The 18,952-nt window shown below is 52.9% G+C and overlaps 2 protein-coding genes across 2 annotated transcripts in view; both read left to right on the top strand.

Annotated features, from left to right (window-relative positions):
• The window catches only part of LOC308496054 (TBC1 domain family member 22B-like), a 51,003-nt gene extending 47,013 nt beyond the window's left edge, over positions 1-3,990 (top strand). Inside the window, exon 8 of the mRNA XM_081044657.1 lies at positions 1,478-3,990. Coding sequence (XP_080900783.1) covers positions 1,478-1,499 — 22 coding nt within the window. The 3' untranslated portion in view covers positions 1,500-3,990. The remainder of the gene's footprint in view (positions 1-1,477) is intronic.
• Positions 3,991-6,839: 2,849 nt separating this feature from the next.
• LOC308493836 (class I histocompatibility antigen, Gogo-B*0101 alpha chain-like) lies at positions 6,840-14,443 on the top strand. Its single transcript, XM_081040654.1, has 8 exons — positions 6,840-7,113; positions 7,342-7,626; positions 7,885-8,160; positions 12,722-12,997; positions 13,113-13,226; positions 13,661-13,693; positions 13,836-13,883; positions 14,038-14,443. Exons 1-8 carry the CDS (start codon positions 7,050-7,052, stop codon positions 14,040-14,042), a joined length of 1,101 nt encoding a protein of 366 aa, XP_080896780.1. The 5' UTR covers positions 6,840-7,049; the 3' UTR covers positions 14,043-14,443.
• The last annotated feature ends 4,509 nt before the right edge of the window (positions 14,444-18,952 follow it).

The following is an 18,952-nucleotide window of genomic DNA, read 5'->3' as shown; positions in this document are numbered from 1 at the left end:
TCTCCAGATCCATTCATGCCACCAAGATGGCGAGAACCCATTCCCATCCCTGGCCAAGCCATATTCCTTTGTACTTATGTCTGACCTACTCACAGTCCATTCCTCCAGTGATGGACACCCAGGCGCCTCCACACCTTGGCCATTGGAAACAATGTTTCAAGGAACATACGGATGCGAGGTCCCCTTGAAGTAGCGTTTGGGTTTCTTCAGATAAATAACCACAAATGGCACTGCTGGGTTCTTCTTTGTCTCTTGTTTTAAAGTCTGGTATAACTATTTTGTCTGGTATAACTATTGCTACCCCAGCTTTTTAATTTTTTCTTACATGAAATAACTTTTTCCATCCCTTTACTTTCAGTCTGTGTGTGTGTTTCAATCTGAATTGAGTCTCTTGTAACCAGCATATGTAAGGATTTTGGTTTTTTACCCATTCAGCCACCATATGTTTTTGATTGGAGCATTTAATCCATTTCCATTGAAAGGAATTATTGATAGGTGTGTAGTTATTGTCATTTAATTATTCATACTTGTGATTTGTGTGTGTGTGCGTGTCAGAAAAGTCCCTCTAACATTCTTTGTAATGCTGGTCTGGTGATGGTGAAATTTTTAAGACTTTTCTTGTCTGGAAATCTTTTTATCTGTCCTTCAATTTTAAATAATAACTTTGCTGTGTAGTCTTGATTGTAGATTCATGCTTTTCATCACTTTGAATATTTCCTGCCAATCCTTTTTGGCCTGCAAAGTTTCTGTTGAGAAATCAACAGAAACTGTTATGGGATCTCCCTTATAAGTTACTACCAGTAGGTGCCTTTCTCTTGCTGCTTTAGGATTCTCTCTGTCTTTAACCTTTGCTATTTTAATTATAATGTGTTTGGTGTGGGCCTGTTTGGGTTCATCTTGTTTGGACTCTCTGCACTTCCTGGGCTTGGGTGTCTATTTCCTTTGCCAGGTTAGGAAAGTTTTTAGTCATTATTTCTTCAAATAGGCTCTCAATCCCTTGTTTCCTCTCTTCTTCTTGTCCCTCTCTGATGAAAATGTTGGGTGCTTGATGTTGTCCCAGAGGTCTCTTATACTGTCCTCATTATTATTTATTCTTTTTTCCTTTCGCTGTTCCGATGGGCATTTTCAGCTACCTTGTCTTCCAAATCACTGATTTGATCCTCTGCCTCATCTAGTCTGCGGGCACATTCTTCATTTCAGTTATCGTATTCTCCATTTTTGACTGGTTCTTTGTTATGGTTGCTGTCTTTTTTAATGCTTGCTATCTATTTGTTCAAGTTCCACTGTGTTCATTGAAGATCCTTATAACCAGTGTTTTGAATTGTGTCTCTGGTAAGTATAATGAAAAATATATGGAATAAAAGTAAAGGAAGTAATTAATAAGTCAGAAAAGAAAATGTCTGGGTGATTCTGCAACCAAGGAACTGATTTCCAACTCTTAATTCCTCCACTTAAGTTGAGTTTTGTTTATTTTCAGAACAGACACATCAGCAACATGAAGTCTTACACACTCCTAGTGAAAGTTTAAATTGGCAGAAACATTTCAGAAATCAAATGCACATCATCTTACCTACTGTGCTTAAAGCTCACACCCCTGTACCCAGCCACCCCTCCTGACCGTCCTCTCCAGGGAATTCCTTGCCTTGTGCCCAGGAGACAAGCACACTCATGTTTACAGCAACTGGGATAAGCACTTATGCTTCAACAGGGAAATAGAGAAAGTGTGGTGTCATCATGAAATGTAAGACTTCAGCAGTGAAAACAAATGAAGGACATCCTCACACATGGAGATAACTCCCTACGTAATGCTGAGTCTCAGAAGGGTCCATGCAGTACGAGTTCACTGGACAGGAAGTTCAAAAACGGGCAAAAGTAAATAATATTTGGTTTGGGGATATATATACTTATTGTAAAACCTTCAGAGAATCTCAAGGGAAAAGTAAACACAAGACTCAAGAATGAGGTTACATCTGAAGGACAGGATTGGGGACTCGGCCACGGTGGCTTCTTCATAGGTTCCGTTTCTGACACGAGTGCTGTGGGCCCAGGTAAATACTTCATCATAATTCCTAAACTGACATTTCTCAAACTGTGACTTGTGAACCATTCCTGGTTCATTTTTTAAAGGAAACTGAAAAAGAAATACCAAAGTTTATTGCAATGATTCTTAGAAAGAACTACCTACCTTGGAACAAAGCCACAGCCAATTGTTATGAGCCATGTCAGAGAGAGGGCGGGGGTGTCACAGGAAACAGCTTTGGCTATAGATGGGTCATGTGATCACTGGTGTCTCTATACATTTTCTGGGATACAGTGTTCTGTGTGACCTGCAAGGTGATTCTATCTGTGAAGGACTAGGTGTGTTGTATTTAACTTCACATACAACTGAATTAAGTACTTTTACAGAATGGAAATGCATGTTGATCAATGTACGTTAAACTAGAAAACGCTATAAAGGGGAAACCATGAATAGAATATAGAGTGTGAATGGAAGATACAACAGCTGCTTTGAGAAAACTTCAGGGGTGGCCGGATGGCTCATTCGGTTAGAGCATGAGCTCTCCACCATGGGATGGTGGGCTGCGCCCCCTGCAACTAAGACAGAAAACAACGACTGGACTTGGAGCTGAGCTGTGCCCCCCACAACTAGATTGAAGGACAACGACTTGGAGCTGATGGGCCCTGGAGAAACACTGTTCCCCAATATTCCAGAATAAAAATTTAAAACAAAACAAAACAAAAAAAGTCAGCGACCAGCGTCACTTATCAACAGTGCATTTTAGAATCACATTGGTGTCCAAATCACTTCTATTAAATCTCATTCAAAAACACAGTGAAAGACGTGACATTTATTCTAGGATGCCCACTGGACAGCCCGCTTTGGAACACTTTGTCCCTAGATTGGCGTTTACCATCGCTGCCCACTGCATCACAACACAGTTGTTGTCAGGACACCAAGGTGTATAGACTGAGGCATGAGATTCACAGTTTTCTAACATTTCGAAAAGCAATTTCATTAGGCAAATATTTTTGAAGATGATGTTCAGTAACAAAATTGGCATTGTAGCCAATACTTCTGACACTCTTTTTCCCCAGGGCAAACAGGCAGAATGTTTATTAGCCACTAAATGATTTATGGCACACATACCCCGGCGTCACAATTACGGCATCTTGGAGCATCCAGGGGTGAAAACATGAAACATTTATAAAAATAGGCTTTTGTTGTTTTCCACCCTGCAAGCCCTTTGTATTCCCCACCCTAGCTTTCTCAAGACAGTTTTTTTTTCCTTGAGCTATATTAAAACAAAGAAAAACAGTCCAGATCTAGGGCTGGGATAACTGAGTGGGGGAATCAGGGTCTGGCTCCGAATATTGAAGGGCAACGGGGCGGGGGAAGCGAAGGGGGTCCGGGCGTGGGAGGTTCACTAGGAATCCACAAAGGCCTCTGGATAAGACTCGAGGATGCTCGGCGCCCACTCCGGCTGCGCCCCCACGCACAGCCCCTTCCCTTGCAGTGGCCTCCAGCAACCCAGCGCAGCTCAACAGCGTTTATTTTTTTTTTTAGTCACCCCCGCCCTCAAGGCACACAGGCACAGTACCTTTTTCTAACCCCCTTCTCCTCTCCGTCTTTGCTCCTGGCTGTCCCCGGCTGCCACGGGAGCCTCCCGCCGCCGGCCGCCACTGAGACTTGCGCGCCCTGCTGCAAGCATGCTCACCGCCGCTGGTGCCCTTCGGCTCCGGCTATTTTCCTTCTCACTCCTCCCTCCTCCCGCAGCGGATCTCCAGCTTCCAAAAGAGGGCAGCCTAGAAACCCACTTCTGACATTCTTAATGCAACAAATTTGAAAATTCTAAAAAAAGCAAAGCTAGTTATTGTAAAGGCCTTGTTACGGCGCTCAGTCTTTAAACCGTGTGATCAGCTACTACATGTTCTCAACTTTGTGGCAACTTATTGTAGGAAACATTGTTATTAAAGGGCGTCTGCAATAAAACTTACAAATACTGTGGTATCTTCTTTCTCTGTCTGAAACTTTTAATGGTTACATTGTAAGACTGAAATTTAAGGCATTAAAGAAAATGATCAACTAAAAGAAGGATTATGCTTTATAAAATCCTGAAACAATATTCAGGATTTTAATTGTAATTTTATATGTATGTAAATTCTTTGACACTCCTCCCTTCCAGAGGTGGAGTATTTCCTTCTCGAGTGTGGGCTGGACATAATGACTCACTTCCCATCAGGCTGGTGTAATGGTGTGTGATTCTGAGTCTAGGACATAAATCTGCAGCTTCAGTCTTGGTTGGTCTCTCTCTCCTATCACTTGCTCTTAGGGAAGAAGCTACATAAGTTATTAGCCACCTTATGGAAAAGTCCCCACGGCTAGGAACTGAGTCCACCTGGGACCATCCAGGAAGGAAATGAGGCCCCTTCCAACAGCCCCATGAGTGAGCCGTGTGTCAGGCGCGTCCTCCAGCCCCAGTCAAGCCTTCAGATGACGCAGCCCTGCCTGACAACTTGACTGCAACCTTGAGAGGCCCTGAGCCAGAAGCATCGGGGAAACCTCTCCTGCATTCCTGACACTGAGAAACTAGAAGAAAGTGCATATTGTTGTTTTGAGCGGCTCACTTTTGGGTAATTGTTATGCTGCCATACATGACTAGTATAGTGTCCAAAGAGAGAATGTATTATTGCATTTTTATTTGCTCTAAATTAATTATATTAACATGCCTTTGGTTTGCATTTTATTACTACTCACAGCAATCTATTTACTTGAACTTCATTTCCAACTATGACCCAAATAAACACAAAGGGAAGAACAGGCCCTACTAGGCTGATTCTATGATGGTCCCTAATAACAACCCTGGTTATTCACCTTCTCCCAGTTATGTAGTCAAACATTAATATAGGTGCTGGGAAGGGATTCTACAGATGTCACTAAGGTCTCAAATCAGCTGACCTTAAGACACGGGGACTGTCCATGAGGAATGTCCTGATCAGGTGCAGACTGATGGGTTTCTCCTGAGCAAACATTCCAAGTGAGAGGGATTCAGTGTGAGGCACTTTCTCTACTGGGAGCTTTGAAAATGGAGGGCCACATGGCAAAGACTGCTGGTAGACACTAGGGGTTGGGGCAGCACTCCCCCCTCGCTGACACTTGTCAACGAAACAGGGACCTTAGACCTACAACTGGAAAAAACTGAATTCTGCTAACAGCTCTCTGTAAGCTGGGAGGAAGATCCTGAGCTCAGGATGAGCTCACACCTTTGTGACACCTTGAGCAGAAAACCCATCCACACTGGGGCTGCATTTCTGACTGAAGAACTGTGAGCAAATAAGTGGGTGTTCTTTTGAGCCACTAAGTTGAGGTAATTTGTTACGCAGCAATAGAAAACTAATACACAGGCTCAAGAGTGCAACAAATAAGCACACAGCATTTTTTCCACTGGACTGAATTTGTGAACTGATATGCCCACTAGTTTGTAATAAAATATTTTCATTTTTTGTGTTTTTCAGGTTGTGATTTTACGTGATATAAATTTTAATACAATCATTCATTCATTCAACAAATAATTTAATGCCCACTATCTGTCAGGAATGGCTTCATATGCTTGGGATACAAGGTTGACCTAAACAGCCCAAAGCCCCTGTGCTCATGTGCCTCACATTCTAGAAGCTTCCGAGAGTGATTTGGAGCCATTGGAGTGTTTTTAGTGAAGAAATGACACAGCCTCACTGACGTTAGCAGGATTGCCGATCCCTGTGGGGAGAACAGTCCTTGGCTGGCAGGTGGCGCTAGTGCCACAATCAGGAGTGAGAGGGTGGTGGGGACTAAGGGGGGAAGAGGGCCTGAGGGGTGAGAGAGACAGAGAAGGGCTGTTGAAGCAGGGGGAGGGAAAGGGGCAGAGGTGAAGAATCCTAAAGCAGTGGAACTCTCAGGTTGAAATACGCTGTTTTATAGATCTTTTGTAAATTATCTAGGGCCTAGCAGGATGTTCTGTGGAGCTGCCTAATCTCCTACTTAAGCTAATCAGTTTAAAAATAATAACGTGTCCCAATAAAATATGCACACTACTGAGATGTGAATAATTAATTCATAAAAACAGGCAACACAGGAGCCCTGGTGAAGGGCATTTAACTGCGTTGAACACTTGCAGTTTTGAGGTTGTCCGGGCTCCTCCTTGAAATACACGGTAACAAACTGCTTCCACTGCTTCTTTGTATTGAGGAGGCCGGGACTCAACAGACAAACTCAGGGCTGTGGAAGGAAGATCATTTTACAGTAGAAACATCCGGAGTCACAGGTGTACTGTCTGGGAAAGTGAGACTCAGGAGCTTTGAGAGTCTGTTGCAGGGCTGTTTACACACATTTCTGCACCAAGTGGGACAGATCACGGTTTTACACATTAGCTTCCTGATGATCAGGGGTTTCCAAGGCTGTTCCCCACTGTGGTTAATAAACAACCAGGAGACTGGTCTCTATGAGAATCTCCAGCTGGTGTTTTCAGGCACAGCTTCTCCAGGGTTAAAGAGGAAAGCCCTGTCCTTCCTCTATTCCCAGGGCGAGCTCACTCTGGGGCATCAGGTCCCCTGGGGGTGTCTTCTTCCAGGAGAGTCGGGGGGGGGGGGGGAGAGGTAAAGGGTGGGAGGCAGGGCGTCCATTTCAGGGAGAGGGATCCCGGGAAGAGACGGGGAGGAAAAGGGGCTGAGCCCTGGCTCCTCAGACAGCCCCCGGGTCAGGACTCAGGGTGACAGCGTGACACAGAGCTCAGAGCAGGAGGAGGGGTCAGGGAGAGTCCCAGGTGCCCTGAGGGCGGAGTCTGGGGGGGAAGCTCAGTGTCGGGGAGTCCCCACTCCCCGCGGTTTCACTTCTCCTTCTCACAACCTGTGTCGGGTCCTCCTGCCTGGAAACTCGTGACGCGGCCGCAGGTCTCACTCCCATTGCGTGTCCGGTTCCAGAGAAGCCAATCAGCGTCACCGCCTTTCCGGTTATAAAGTGTCCCCGGACCCGCCCGCACGCAGATTGTCCCCAAACCCCGAGCAGGCGCGTCATGGGCCCCGGGACCCTCCTCCTGCTGCTCTCGGGGGCCCTGGGCCTGACGGGGACCCGGGCGGGTGAGTGCGGGGCCGGGAGGGAACGGCCTCCGCGGGGGGAAGCGCGGGGACCGCCCGGTGGGGGCGCGGGACCCGGGGAGGACGTGTCCCCACCGCCCGCCCCCCGCCCCCTCCGTCCCCCCGTTTCCGTCCCCCGGGCCCCCCCCCCCCCCGGCCCATCGCCCTTGGACCCGGGACCCGCGCCGGGAGGGGGCGCCTGGGTTTCATCCCCCCCCTCCCCGTCCCCAGGCCCCCACTCCATGAGGTATTTCGACACCTCCTGGTCCCGGCCCGGCCGCGGGGAGCCCCGGTTCATCGAAGTCGGCTACGTGGACGACACGCATTTCGTGCGGTTCGACAGCGACGCGGCGCGTCCGAGGATGGAGCCCCGCGCGGCGTGGATGGAGGGGCAGTGGGTGGAGCAGGTGGAGCCGGGGTACTGGGACGAGCAGACGCAGAGAGCCAAGGGCAACGCACAGACTAACCGAGTGGACCTGCAGACCGCGCTCCGCTACTACAACCAGAGCGAGGCCGGTGAGCGACGCGGCCCGGGTCCCGGTCACGACCCCCACGGACGGGCCGGGGTCCCCCCGAGTCTCCGGGTCCGAGCGTCACCCCGAGGCTGCGGGACCCGCCCGGCCCCTCCACCCGGGAAGAGCCCGCGGGGACTTGGACCTGCTTTCGTTTTCAGTTCAGGCGCCATCACTGCGGGGGGGCGGGGGTTAAAGGTCGGAGCTGATGGGGGTTAAAGGTCGGGGTTAAAGGTCGGAGCTGACGGCGGGGCGGGGTCAGGGTCTCACACCATCCAGAGGATGTACGGCTGCGACGTGGGGCCGGACGGGCTCCTCCTCCGCGGGTACTGGCAGGTCGCCTACGACGGCGCCGACTACATCGCCCTGAACGAGGACCTGCGCTCCTGGACCGCGGCGGACCCGGCGGCTCAGATCACCCGGCGCAAGTGGGAGGCGGCCGGTGAGGCGGAGCGACGGAGGGGCTACTTTGAGGGCAGGTGCAGGGAGTCGCTCGGCAAATACCTGGAGAGGGGGAAGGAGACGCTGCTGCGCGCAGGTGAGCGGGGCGCGGGGCTCCTGCGGGGAGGGAGGACATGGGACCCACACCCGGGCCCCCTCCCCGACCCCGGGGGATGGAGGCCGCCCGCGTGTTCAGATCCGGTACCAGAGAGCGACCCGGGGCCCTTCTCTCAGGGACACTTAGGGGCGCGGTCTCGCAGGATGGAGGGGGGACCATCCCAGAAATAACGACCAGCGGGTCCCTGGGACCCCGGCCGCTGCCCTGGGAACCCGGGGACCTTCTCTCAGGGACACTTAGGGGCGCGGTCTCGCAGGATGGAGGGGAGACCATCCCAGAAATAACAACCAGCGGGTCCCTGGGACCCCGGCCGCTGCCCTGGGAACCCGGGGACCTTCTCTCAGGGACACTTAGGGGCGCGGTCTCGCAGGATGGAGGGGGGACCATCCCAGAAATAACGACCAGCGGTTCCCTGGGACCCCGGCCGCTGCCCTGGGAACCCGGGGCCCTTCTCTCAGGGACACTTAGGGGCGCGGTCTCGCAGGATGGAGGGGGGACCATCCCAGAAATAACGACCAGCGGGTCCCTGGGACCCCGGCCGCTGCCCTGGGAACCCGGGGACCTTCTCTCAGGGACACTTAGGGGCGCGGTCTCGCAGGATGGAGGGGGGACCATCCCAGAAATAACGACCAGCGGGTCCCTGGGACCCCGGCCGCTGCCCTGGGAACCCGGGGCCCTTCTCTCAGGGACACTTAGGGGCGCGGTCTCGCAGGATGGAGGGGGGACCATCCCAGAAATAACGACCAGCGGTTCCCTGGGACCCCGGCCGCTGCCCTGGGAACCCGGGGCCCTTCTCTCAGGGACACTTAGGGGCGCGGTCTCTCAGGATGGAGGGGGGACCATCCCAGAAATAACGACCAGCGGTTCCCTGGGACCCCGGCCGCTGCCCTGGGAACCCGGGGCCCTTCTCTCAGGGACACTTAGGGGCGCGGTCTCGCAGGATGGAGGGGGGACCATCCCAGAAATAACGACCAGCGGGTCCCTGGGACCCCGGCCGCTGCCCTGGGAACCCGGGGACCTTCTCTCAGGGACACTTAGGGCCGCGGTCTCGCAGGATGGAGGGGGGACCATCCCAGAAATAACGACCAGCGGGTCCCTGGGACCCCGGCCGCTGCCCTGGGAACCCGGGGCCCTTCTCTCAGGGACACTTAGGGGCGCGGTCTCGCAGGATGGAGGGGGGACCATCCCAGAAATAACGACCAGCGGTTCCCTGGGACCCCGGCCGCTGCCCTGGGAACCCGGGGCCCTTCTCTCAGGGACACTTAGGGGCGCGGTCTCGCAGGATGGAGGGGGGACCATCCCAGAAATAACGACCAGCGGGTCCCTGGGACCCCGGCCGCTGCCCTGGGAACCCGGGGACCTTCTCTCAGGGACACTTAGGGCCGCGGTCTCGCAGGATGGAGGGGGGACCATCCCAGAAATAACGACCAGCGGGTCCCTGGGACCCCGGCCGCTGCCCTGGGAACCCGGGGCCCTTCTCTCAGGGACACTTAGGGGCGCGGTCTCGCAGGATGGAGGGGGGACCATCCCAGAAATAACGACCAGCGGGTCCCTGGGACCCCGGCCGCTGCCCTGGGAACCCGGGGCCCTTCTCTCAGGGACACTTAGGGCCGCGGTCTCGCAGGATGGAGGGGGGACCATCCCAGAAATAACGACCAGCGGGTCCCTGGGACCCCGGCCGCTGCCCTGGGAACCCGGGGCCCTTCTCTCAGGGACACTTAGGGCCGCGGTCTCGCAGGATGGAGGGGGGACCATCCCAGAAATAACGACCAGCGGTTCCCTGGGACCCCGGCCGCTGCCCTGGGAACCCGGGGCCCTTCTCTCAGGGACACTTAGGGCCGTGGTCTCGCAGGATGGAGGGGGGACCATCCCAGAAATAACGACCAGCGGGTCCCTGGGACCCCGGCCGCTGCCCTGGGAACCCGGGGACCTTCTCTCAGGGACACTTAGGGGCGCGGTCTCGCAGGATGGAGGGGGGACCATCCCAGAAATAACGACCAGCGGTTCCCTGGGACCCCGGCCGCTGCCCTGGGAACCCGGGGCCCTTCTCTCAGGGACACTTAGGGCCGTGGTCTCGCAGGATGGAGGGGGGACCATCCCAGAAATAACGACCAGCGGGTCCCTGGGACCCCGGCCGCTGCCCTGGGAACCCGGGGACCTTCTCTCAGGGACACTTAGGGGCGCGGTCTCGCAGGATGGAGGGGGGACCATCCCAGAAATAACGACCAGCGGGTCCCTGGGACCCCGGCCGCTGCCCTGGGAACCCGGGGCCCTTCTCTCAGGGACACTTAGGGGCGCGGTCTCGCAGGATGGAGGGGGGACCATCCCAGAAATAACGACCAGCGGTTCCCTGGGACCCCGGCCGCTGCCCTGGGAACCCGGGGCCCTTCTCTCAGGGACACTTAGGGCGCGGTCTCGCAGGATGGAGGGGGGACCCTCCCAGAAATAACGACCAGCGGGTCCCTGGGACCCCGGCCGCTGCCCTGGGAACCCGGGGCCCTTCTCTCAGGGACACTTAGGGGCGCGGTCTCGCAGGATGGAGGGGGGACCATCCCAGAAATAACGACCAGCGGGTCCCTGGGACCCCGGCCGCTGCCCTGGGAACCCGGAGACCTTCTCTCAGGGACACTTAGGGGCGCGGTCTCGCAGGATGGAGGGGGGACCATCCCAGAAATAACGACCAGCGGGTCCCTGGGACCCCGGCCGCTGCCCTGGGAACCCGGGGCCCTTCTCTCAGGGACACTTAGGGGCGCGGTCTCGCAGGATGGAGGGGGGACCATCCCAGAAATAACGACCAGCGGTTCCCTGGGACCCCGGCCGCTGCCCTGGGAACCCGGGGACCTTCTCTCAGGGACACTTAGGGGCGCGGTCTCGCAGGATGGAGGGGGGACCATCCCAGAAATAACGACCAGCGGTTCCCTGGGACCCTGGCCGCTGCCCTGGGAACCCGGGGACCTTCTCTCAGGGACACTTAGGGGCGCGGTCTCGCAGGATGGAGGGGGGACCATCCCAGAAATAACGACCAGCGGTTCCCTGGGACCCTGGCCGCTGCCCTGGGAACCCGGGGACCTTCTCTCAGGGACACTTAGGGGCGCGGTCTCGCAGGATGGAGGGGGGACCATCCCAGAAATAACGACCAGCGGTTCCCTGGGACCCCGGCCGCTGCCCTGGGAACCCGGGGACCTTCTCTCAGGGACACTTAGGGGCGCGGTCTCGCAGGATGGAGGGGGGACCATCCCAGAAATAACGACCAGCGGTTCCCTGGGACCCCGGCCGCTGCCCTGGGAACCCGGGGACCTTCTCTCAGGGACACTTAGGGGCGCGGTCTCGCAGGATGGAGGGGGGACCATCCCAGAAATAACGACCAGCGGTTCCCTGGGACCCCGGCCGCTGCCCTGGGAACCCGGGGACCTTCTCTCAGGGACACTTAGGGGCGCGGTCTCGCAGGATGGAGGGGGGACCATCCCAGAAATAACGACCAGCGGTTCCCTGGGACCCCGGCCGCTGCCCTGGGAACCCGGGGACCTTCTCTCAGGGACACTTAGGGGCGCGGTCTCGCAGGATGGAGGGGGGACCATCCCAGAAATAACGACCAGCGGTTCCCTGGGACCCTGGCCGCTGCCCTGGGAACCCGGGGCCCTTCTCTCAGGGACACTTAGGGGCGCGGTCTCGCAGGATGGAGGGGGGACCATCCCAGAAATAACGACCAGCGGGTCCCTGGGACCCCGGCCGCTGCCCTGGGAACCCGGGGCCCTTCTCTCAGGGACACGTAGGGGCGCGGTCTCTCAGGATGGAGGGGGGACCATCCCAGAAATAACGACCAGCGGGTCCCTGGGACCCTGGCCGCTGCCCTGGGAACCCGGGGCCCTTCTCTCAGGGACACTTAGGGGCGCGGTCTCGCAGAATGGAGGGGGGACCATCCCAGAAATAACGACCAGCGGGTCCCTGGGACCCCGGCCGCTGCCCTGGGAACCCGGGGCCCTTCTCTCAGGGACACGTAGGGGCGCGGTCTCTCAGGATGGAGGGGGGACCATCCCAGAAATAACGACCAGCGGGTCCCTGGGACCCTGGCCGCTGCCCTGGGAACCCGGGGCCCTTCTCTCAGGGACACTTAGGGGCGCGGTCTCGCAGGTTGGAGGGGGGACCATCCCAGAAATAACGACCAGCGGTTCCCTGGGACCCCGGCCGCTGCCCTGGGAACCCCGGGCCCTTCTCTCTCAGGCCGTGTTCGCGGCCCGCACACAGTGTGACTGAGCTCTGACCCCGCTTTTCTGGGTCACGTGGCCTCCACCCAGCTCAGGACCGGGAACCCTTTTCTCTCCACCGGAGACCTGCCTCTGACGGGCTGTCTCACCTGATTCTAGAACTTTCTAAAGACCAGAGATTATCCCGATGCCTGTGTCCAGTGTGGTGTCTGGTTTTGTGCTCCCTTCCCCTCCCCCCCAGGTGTCCTGACCGCTCTCAGGACGGTCACGTGACCACTGCTGGCGTGTCCCCTGAGGGGGGCAAACGTCCTGAATATTCTGACCCTTCTCCTCAGACCCCCCAAAGGCACACGTGACCCACCACCGCACCCCTGACCGTGACGTCACCCTGAGGTGCTGGGCGCTGGGCTTCTACCCTGCGGAGATCACGCTGACCTGGCAGCGCGACGGGGAGGACGTGACCCAGGACACGGAGCTCGTGGAGACCAGGCCCGCGGGGGACGGGACCTTCCAGAAGTGGGCAGCCGTGGGGGTGCCTTCTGGAGAGGAGCAGAGATACACGTGCCATGTGCAGCACGAGGGGCTGCCCGAGCCCCTGACCCTGAGATGGGGTACGGAGGGGCCGTGGGCACAGGGCCTCTTCTCAGGGAAAGCAGGGGCGTCAGGAGGACGTCAGGTCGGGGCTGAGGCCTGGGGTCAGGGCCCTCACCTGCCCTTCCCTTCCAGAGCCGCCTCCTCAGGCCGCCATCCCCCCTGGCATGGTGGTGGGCGTCATTGCTGGGCTGCTCGTCCTTGGAGCTGCGGTCACTGGAGCTGTGCTGTGGAGCAGGAAGCGCTCAGGTAGGGAAGGGGCGGGGACTGAGGTGTCCTGTCCCACTGGGGGTTTCATCCCTATGTGGACGTGTGTCCTGCCTCGTTTGTGGGGACAACCATCCACACAGACGTGTGAGTTCCCTGTCTGGGGCCCTATTTCTAACACTATTGATGCCCGTGTGAACACGAGGAACAGGATTATCACCTTGATGATTCTGGTGACGGGGACCTGATTCTCAATAGTCACAGGTCAGAGCGGAGGGTCCCTGCTGAGGACAGACCTCCAGGAGGGCGGTGGGTCCAGTCCCCACACATGTACTTTCCTCAGCTTTCCTGATTCTGCTGTGGGTCTGTAGTCACAGTTCTGGAAACTTCTCTGGGGTCGAGGACTAGGGGGTTCCTTTAGGACCTCATGGTCCTGCCTCCTTCCTGGCTTCTCACGTGATGTTTTCTTCCTGCAGGTGGAAAAGGAGGGAGCTACACTCAGGCTGCAGGTGAGTATGGAGGGGGGTGATCCCTGCGACCCTTGGAATAGTGTAGATGGAAGCCCTTGGGGGAGCTCACCCACCCCCATGATTCCTCCTTTAGCCTCATGTGCTGTGGGCTCTGACCACATCCTGTTCTGTTCTCTCCCAGGTGGTGACAGTGCCCAGGGCTCTGATGTGTCCCTCACAGCTTCTAAAGGTGAGACCTGGATGCCTGAAGAGGGAGGGGGGCAGAGGGGACAGGACTGGGTACTGGGGATTCTTAGGGACAGTTTGAGCAGCGGTGGACTGTTGAGAATGTCACCACTTACAGCCACTAACCTGAATTTTTTCATGATTATTTTCTGCTACAGCGTGAGACAGCTGCCTTGTGGGGGACTGATGATGCGAGATTTGTTCATGCCCCCACTTTGTGCCACAGGAAGCTCTGAGCTCTCTTTCTGCAAAGGGCATCTGAGTGTGTCTGCGTTCCTCTCACATCATGTGAGGAGCTGGGAGACTGCCGGCTCCCTGTCCTCCACGCCCCCTCCCCACACTGACCGAGTGTCTTCCCTGACCCTCTGTCCTGTTCCAGCAGAGGCTGTTTCCATCCCCGCCTTTCCTTCATGTTACTCTGAGCAGCTACTTCTTACTTCCTGTTGAAATAAGAATCTGGACATGAATCTGTTTTTTCAATTCTTGCCATGAAGGGTTGATGGGTTAATTGAAGGAGAAAATACTAAAGTTGCAGAGCAAATAAATGGAAGCACTGAGAACCTCCAGGATCCGTGTGTTTGCTGGGCTGAGTCTGTTGTGGGTGGAGACAGAAGAGGCTGTGAGGACCGAGCGTGGACGCGGCCTGAGCCCAGTCGGGACTCAGTGCATCATGGGCTCTGACGTGGTCAGTCCTCGGTGGGGTCACCTTTCTGCCCTTTTGTCCTCGTCCCTTCAGTAGGACCTTGTTCCAGCAGGACCTGTGATCACAGGGACTCGAACATCACTCGGGTCTGGTCATGTCAGTGACGGCTTCGTGTGGCCGGGTCACCAAGGCTCAGGCCTGGCCTGGCCCTCAACCCCATCCTTTGGGTGTTCATTTGTTGTTTCTATAGAGGAATATGACTCTGTTTGTTCTCGTTACGAGACCTGTTCTCGTTCTCCTCTGGGTGTCCCCTGTCTGTCAGCAGCAGGAGGTGTTTTGCCTGTCATTGTCCCCACAAGGCCCGGGGGACCCTGCACACAGGAGTCTGTGGCTTGAGAGGAATTTTCAGGCTCATCCAACTTGCACCTCCTTCCAGCGCTTCATTGTTTTTTCCATCTTTTCCCAAAATATCAGAGGAACCAGATTCTGGAATGAGCAGAGGAGGAATCCCGTAATTTCTCATCTTAGGTTAGGTCCTGCTGGAATTCTGCTCTGCTCGCCGCCCTCTCTCCCTGCCCTGAGCTCTAGTGCTGGCTCCAGTCCAAACTGATTTATGAAGCAGCGTCTACTTGAGATTTATATTTGGTTGGAAAAGAGGACCCATAATCCGGGGCTCACTGTTGCCTGAAGAGGGAAATATAACTGCTGTGGTGAGCAGGAGGGCAGGTGCGGGAGAAAGAAGGGGGGAGGGAGGAGAGCAGCACCTGTGAGAAAAGTGGAGGTGGCCCTGATGCCAGTATTAGGCGACTTGGTGCTGTAGCTGCCACAAAACAGCATTTGACCAGCATAATAAAGATACTGTCCTTAGAACAGGGAGGCGCTGTCACTGGTTATTCACTGACATTGGGCGTGTGCCAGATGTGTGACAGTGTCTGCATCTGGGAACCATCACTGAAGTAGTCAGAAAAATGGCTGCCCTGGGGGAGCGTCTGTTCCAGTGGGAATGTCTTGGAGCAAAGGTCTGAGACTAGAACTTTCTCTGGTACTTTGTAGGCACTCAGGTTTAGCTAAAAGAACAGGGACTAATAAATTATATCAAAGGTAGAGGCTTACTTGTTTACTCGTACTCTCCATTTCTCTTTGTGGGATGGTTAGGGTTTTCCCTTCACCCAACCAATTCTCTCATGCTCTGACACCACCTGGGTGTCCCACAATCAGGGAATTCTGCCACTGCCTGGAGTTACATCAGACCCCACAGGTACGGGCTCCGTCCCACAGACGCCCTCACTTCAGACGCAAGTTATAAGTATCAGGTCCTCAGGTTACCTGTACTTCTGTCTGATGTGGGTAGTAAGTTGAGGGTCCCCCGTTTCAAGTACAATAATTTGCTGGAACAATTCATAGGACTCAGGAAAATGCTAAGCTTAGTATTACAGTTGGTTATAAAGGATACAAGTGAGCACCAGGTAAAGAGGTCCGTAGGGTGAGGGCTGGAAGGGTCTCAAGAGCAGGAGCCTGTGTCACTGAGTTGGAGTGTGTCACCCTGCCAGCATGTGGATGTGATAAGCAATTCGGTAGCTCTCTGAATTCTGTTGATTTAGGTTTTGTTTTTTTTAATGGATGTTTCATGATGTAGGCCTGATTGATTAAGTTATTGACCATTGGTGATTGAACTCAACCTCGAGCTCCTCTCCCCAGAGGTCAGGGAGTGAGGCTGAAAGTTGCAACCTTCTAATCATGGCTGGTCTTTTTGGTGACCAGCCCCCATCTTGAAGCTCTCTAGGACCCCTCAGCCAAGAGTCATCTCATTGGCACCCAAAAACAATCTTTCCTTCAGGATATTTCAAAGGTTTTAGCAGCTCTGTGTGAGGAACTGGGGACAAAGATCAATTTTTTTTTTATTATATCACAGGTCTTTGACCACAAATCCATTTATAACAAAAGGACTGGAACAGTTAAATGATGCTGGCCCATTACAGAGTCCCATTCAGTTATTAACAATTAGTCCAGTCCAGTGTCTTATTGAAGATATTTACATGCCTAATAAATTTACAACAATTGCTCAATGGTTTAGTCAGAGGGGAAATTCAAATTAGCTATAATAAGATATCATTGCACACCTCCCAGAATGGCTAAAGTGAAAAAGTCAGACAATATCAATTGTTGGCAAAAATTTAATTGTATCACTCATATATTGTTAGTGGGAGAGTAAATTGATTCAAATACTTTGAAAAATTCTTTGGGTGTACATTCTAAAGCCAAACATTCACTCGCCCTATGACCCAACATTTCTACTCCTACTTATATACCTACTAGACATACATGTATGTGTGCGCCAGAATATATGAAAAAATCGTTCATAGCAGCATGATTTGTGAAATAACACAAATGCCCATGAACGTCAGAGGACAGAAGTGTGGTCCTGTTCATATAATGGACCCCCTGTAGCCATGGGAATGAATAATCCACAACCACACGTGGCCTTAGGGGTGAGACCTGGGGACATTATGATGAATGAAAGGCAGATACCAATGGGTTTCCCCTGTAAGATTCCATTCTACCAACACCTGACAGAACTCATCTCTGCTGTTAAAAATCAAGCTATGAGTTACTTGGGGAGAGGTTGGTTTATGACTGAATACGTCTCAAGAGGGTTTCCTGGAGCTGGAAATGTTGCTTGATGTGGGTGTTGCTTATCCCAACGTTCACTTTGGGAAAATCCACTGTACACTTATGATTCGTCCACCTCTTTCTATGGGTGTGTTAACCTAAAAATAAAAAAAAGCTTTTGAAGTGAATAGCAGCAACAAACATTTGAGATTAAAAAAAAAAAAAAAAGAATAGCTATTTGGGAAGCATTGATTCAGACAGAAACACACATAATATTCCTGTTAGGATCGCTTCTCGGCCTTTTGGCTAAGATCAAGTGTAGTATATTCCTGTTAGGAAGCCGAAGCGATGGGTATTTATGAGAAAGGGAAGGGGAGCAATTACATTAATAGAAGGAAGACATTTCTATTGGTGCAAATAACAACATAGTGATGCTAATTGTAAATAATTAAAATTTTCAGTTCAGTAGTCAGAATAACTGCTTTCCTGCTATCTTTGCAAACTGTTCTTTGAGACATAATGTTGCTTTAGGCCCAGTGTAAAGGTTATTTACCTGGTTTTAACATTTCAGAGTTTTGAGACATAAGATGTGCAAAGCAGTTCCTCTGGGATGGCAGCTCCACTCCAGTTTAAAGTGGCTCTGTTTAATATTTTTTTGACATTTCCCTCACTTTGATCAACATCTTTCCTTCAAAGCATCACTGATAAATCACTGGAAAGCGGCACTGATCGGTCAGTAAAGCGTCCTTGGCCCTCCATTGTTAAGACGGCTCATTTTCGGGGTGTCGTGCCACTGTCAGTCTCTCATTGCCAGGAAAAGTCATTGCTGTACATCATGTCCCAAGATGGAGGGAAATTGGTTTTCTTTGTTCTTAGGAACTTTAGTTGCATTGGAGCAGCAAGAGCTCCAGCACAGAGGAAGGCTTTGCCATCGTTTTCCTTTAAGGGCAGACACCATCTGTAGTTTCTTGAGGTTTTTTTCTATAAAGTCTCACAGGCCTTAGTGAGCATTTCAAAGATGTTGAGCAACTGTTATCAGAGTGGTGTCCTTATAACATCAAGACGAGCAAAACAAACGGTTTTAGAACAGCAAGTATTTTATAATAGCAAATAGAATGTTAAGTTCAATTGGAAGAATAGAATTGGATCAAGACTTAGTTGAAGATTAAAAAACCTGAGGTGTCAGTGGGCACTGTATTTAGTCATTTGGTTTGTGCCTGAATTTTATTTAGTTCTATTTTCCAGAGGTGTTTCATCCAAGTACAAGAAGTATTAACAACAGAGCAAAGCCCACATGCTCAGCTAGGAGCTGGTCAAGAGCAATTCTGCTGCCCAATATAACTCACACAAGGCAATTTAAAGATTTTTCCTGGTCGGCTATGTTTTAGTGGTATCCAGCAATTTCTTCCAGGGCTTCTGATTTGTTGATAATCATGTATTTTTCCATTTTAAGGAAATGGAAAAATAAGGAAAAACCTATTCTTCCAAATCTGGTGACTTCACAGGGGCTGACATGAGGCATGAAACGTCGTCGTCTATGTGTGTAATTAGGGTGCATTTGGACGTGTGAAGTAGGTTTAAAGATGATGTCCAATGTTACCTGCCCAGATAGAAACTAAGGGGAAAAAGCAAACAACAATGATTACAGTGAGTGACTGACCTCTCATTTTTTTGTAAGATAGGAAGGAATTAAAGTGAGAAGAAAGGTAGGGGAATTATACAGGCTTGGTCCGGAATCTTGGGTTAGCTGTCCACAACAGATGTGATCTGCTTCATTTCCCACTCATTTTAAATTTCAAATGTTCTGTTGGTTGAACTGT

Source organism: Rhinolophus hipposideros, assembly GCF_964194185.1.
Source record: "Rhinolophus hipposideros genome assembly, chromosome: 3".
Classification (NCBI taxonomy): domain Eukaryota; kingdom Metazoa; phylum Chordata; class Mammalia; order Chiroptera; family Rhinolophidae; genus Rhinolophus; species Rhinolophus hipposideros.
This window is presented reverse-complemented; position numbering and strand designations above follow the sequence as displayed.

What these genes read in the sequence shown, in the direction of transcription:
- LOC308493836 (XM_081040654.1), top strand. Translation starts at nt 7,050, where the DNA reads ATGGGCCCCGGGACCCTCCTCCTGCTGCTCTCGGGGGCCCTGGGCCTG. An exon ending in CCTGACGGGGACCCGGGCGG is followed by an intron (nt 7,114 to 7,341) that starts GTGAGTGCGGGG and finishes CCCCGTCCCCAG; the next exon opens with GCCCCCACTCCATGAGGTAT. An exon ending in GGAGACGCTGCTGCGCGCAG is followed by an intron (nt 8,161 to 12,721) that starts GTGAGCGGGGCG and finishes CCTTCTCCTCAG; the next exon opens with ACCCCCCAAAGGCACACGTG.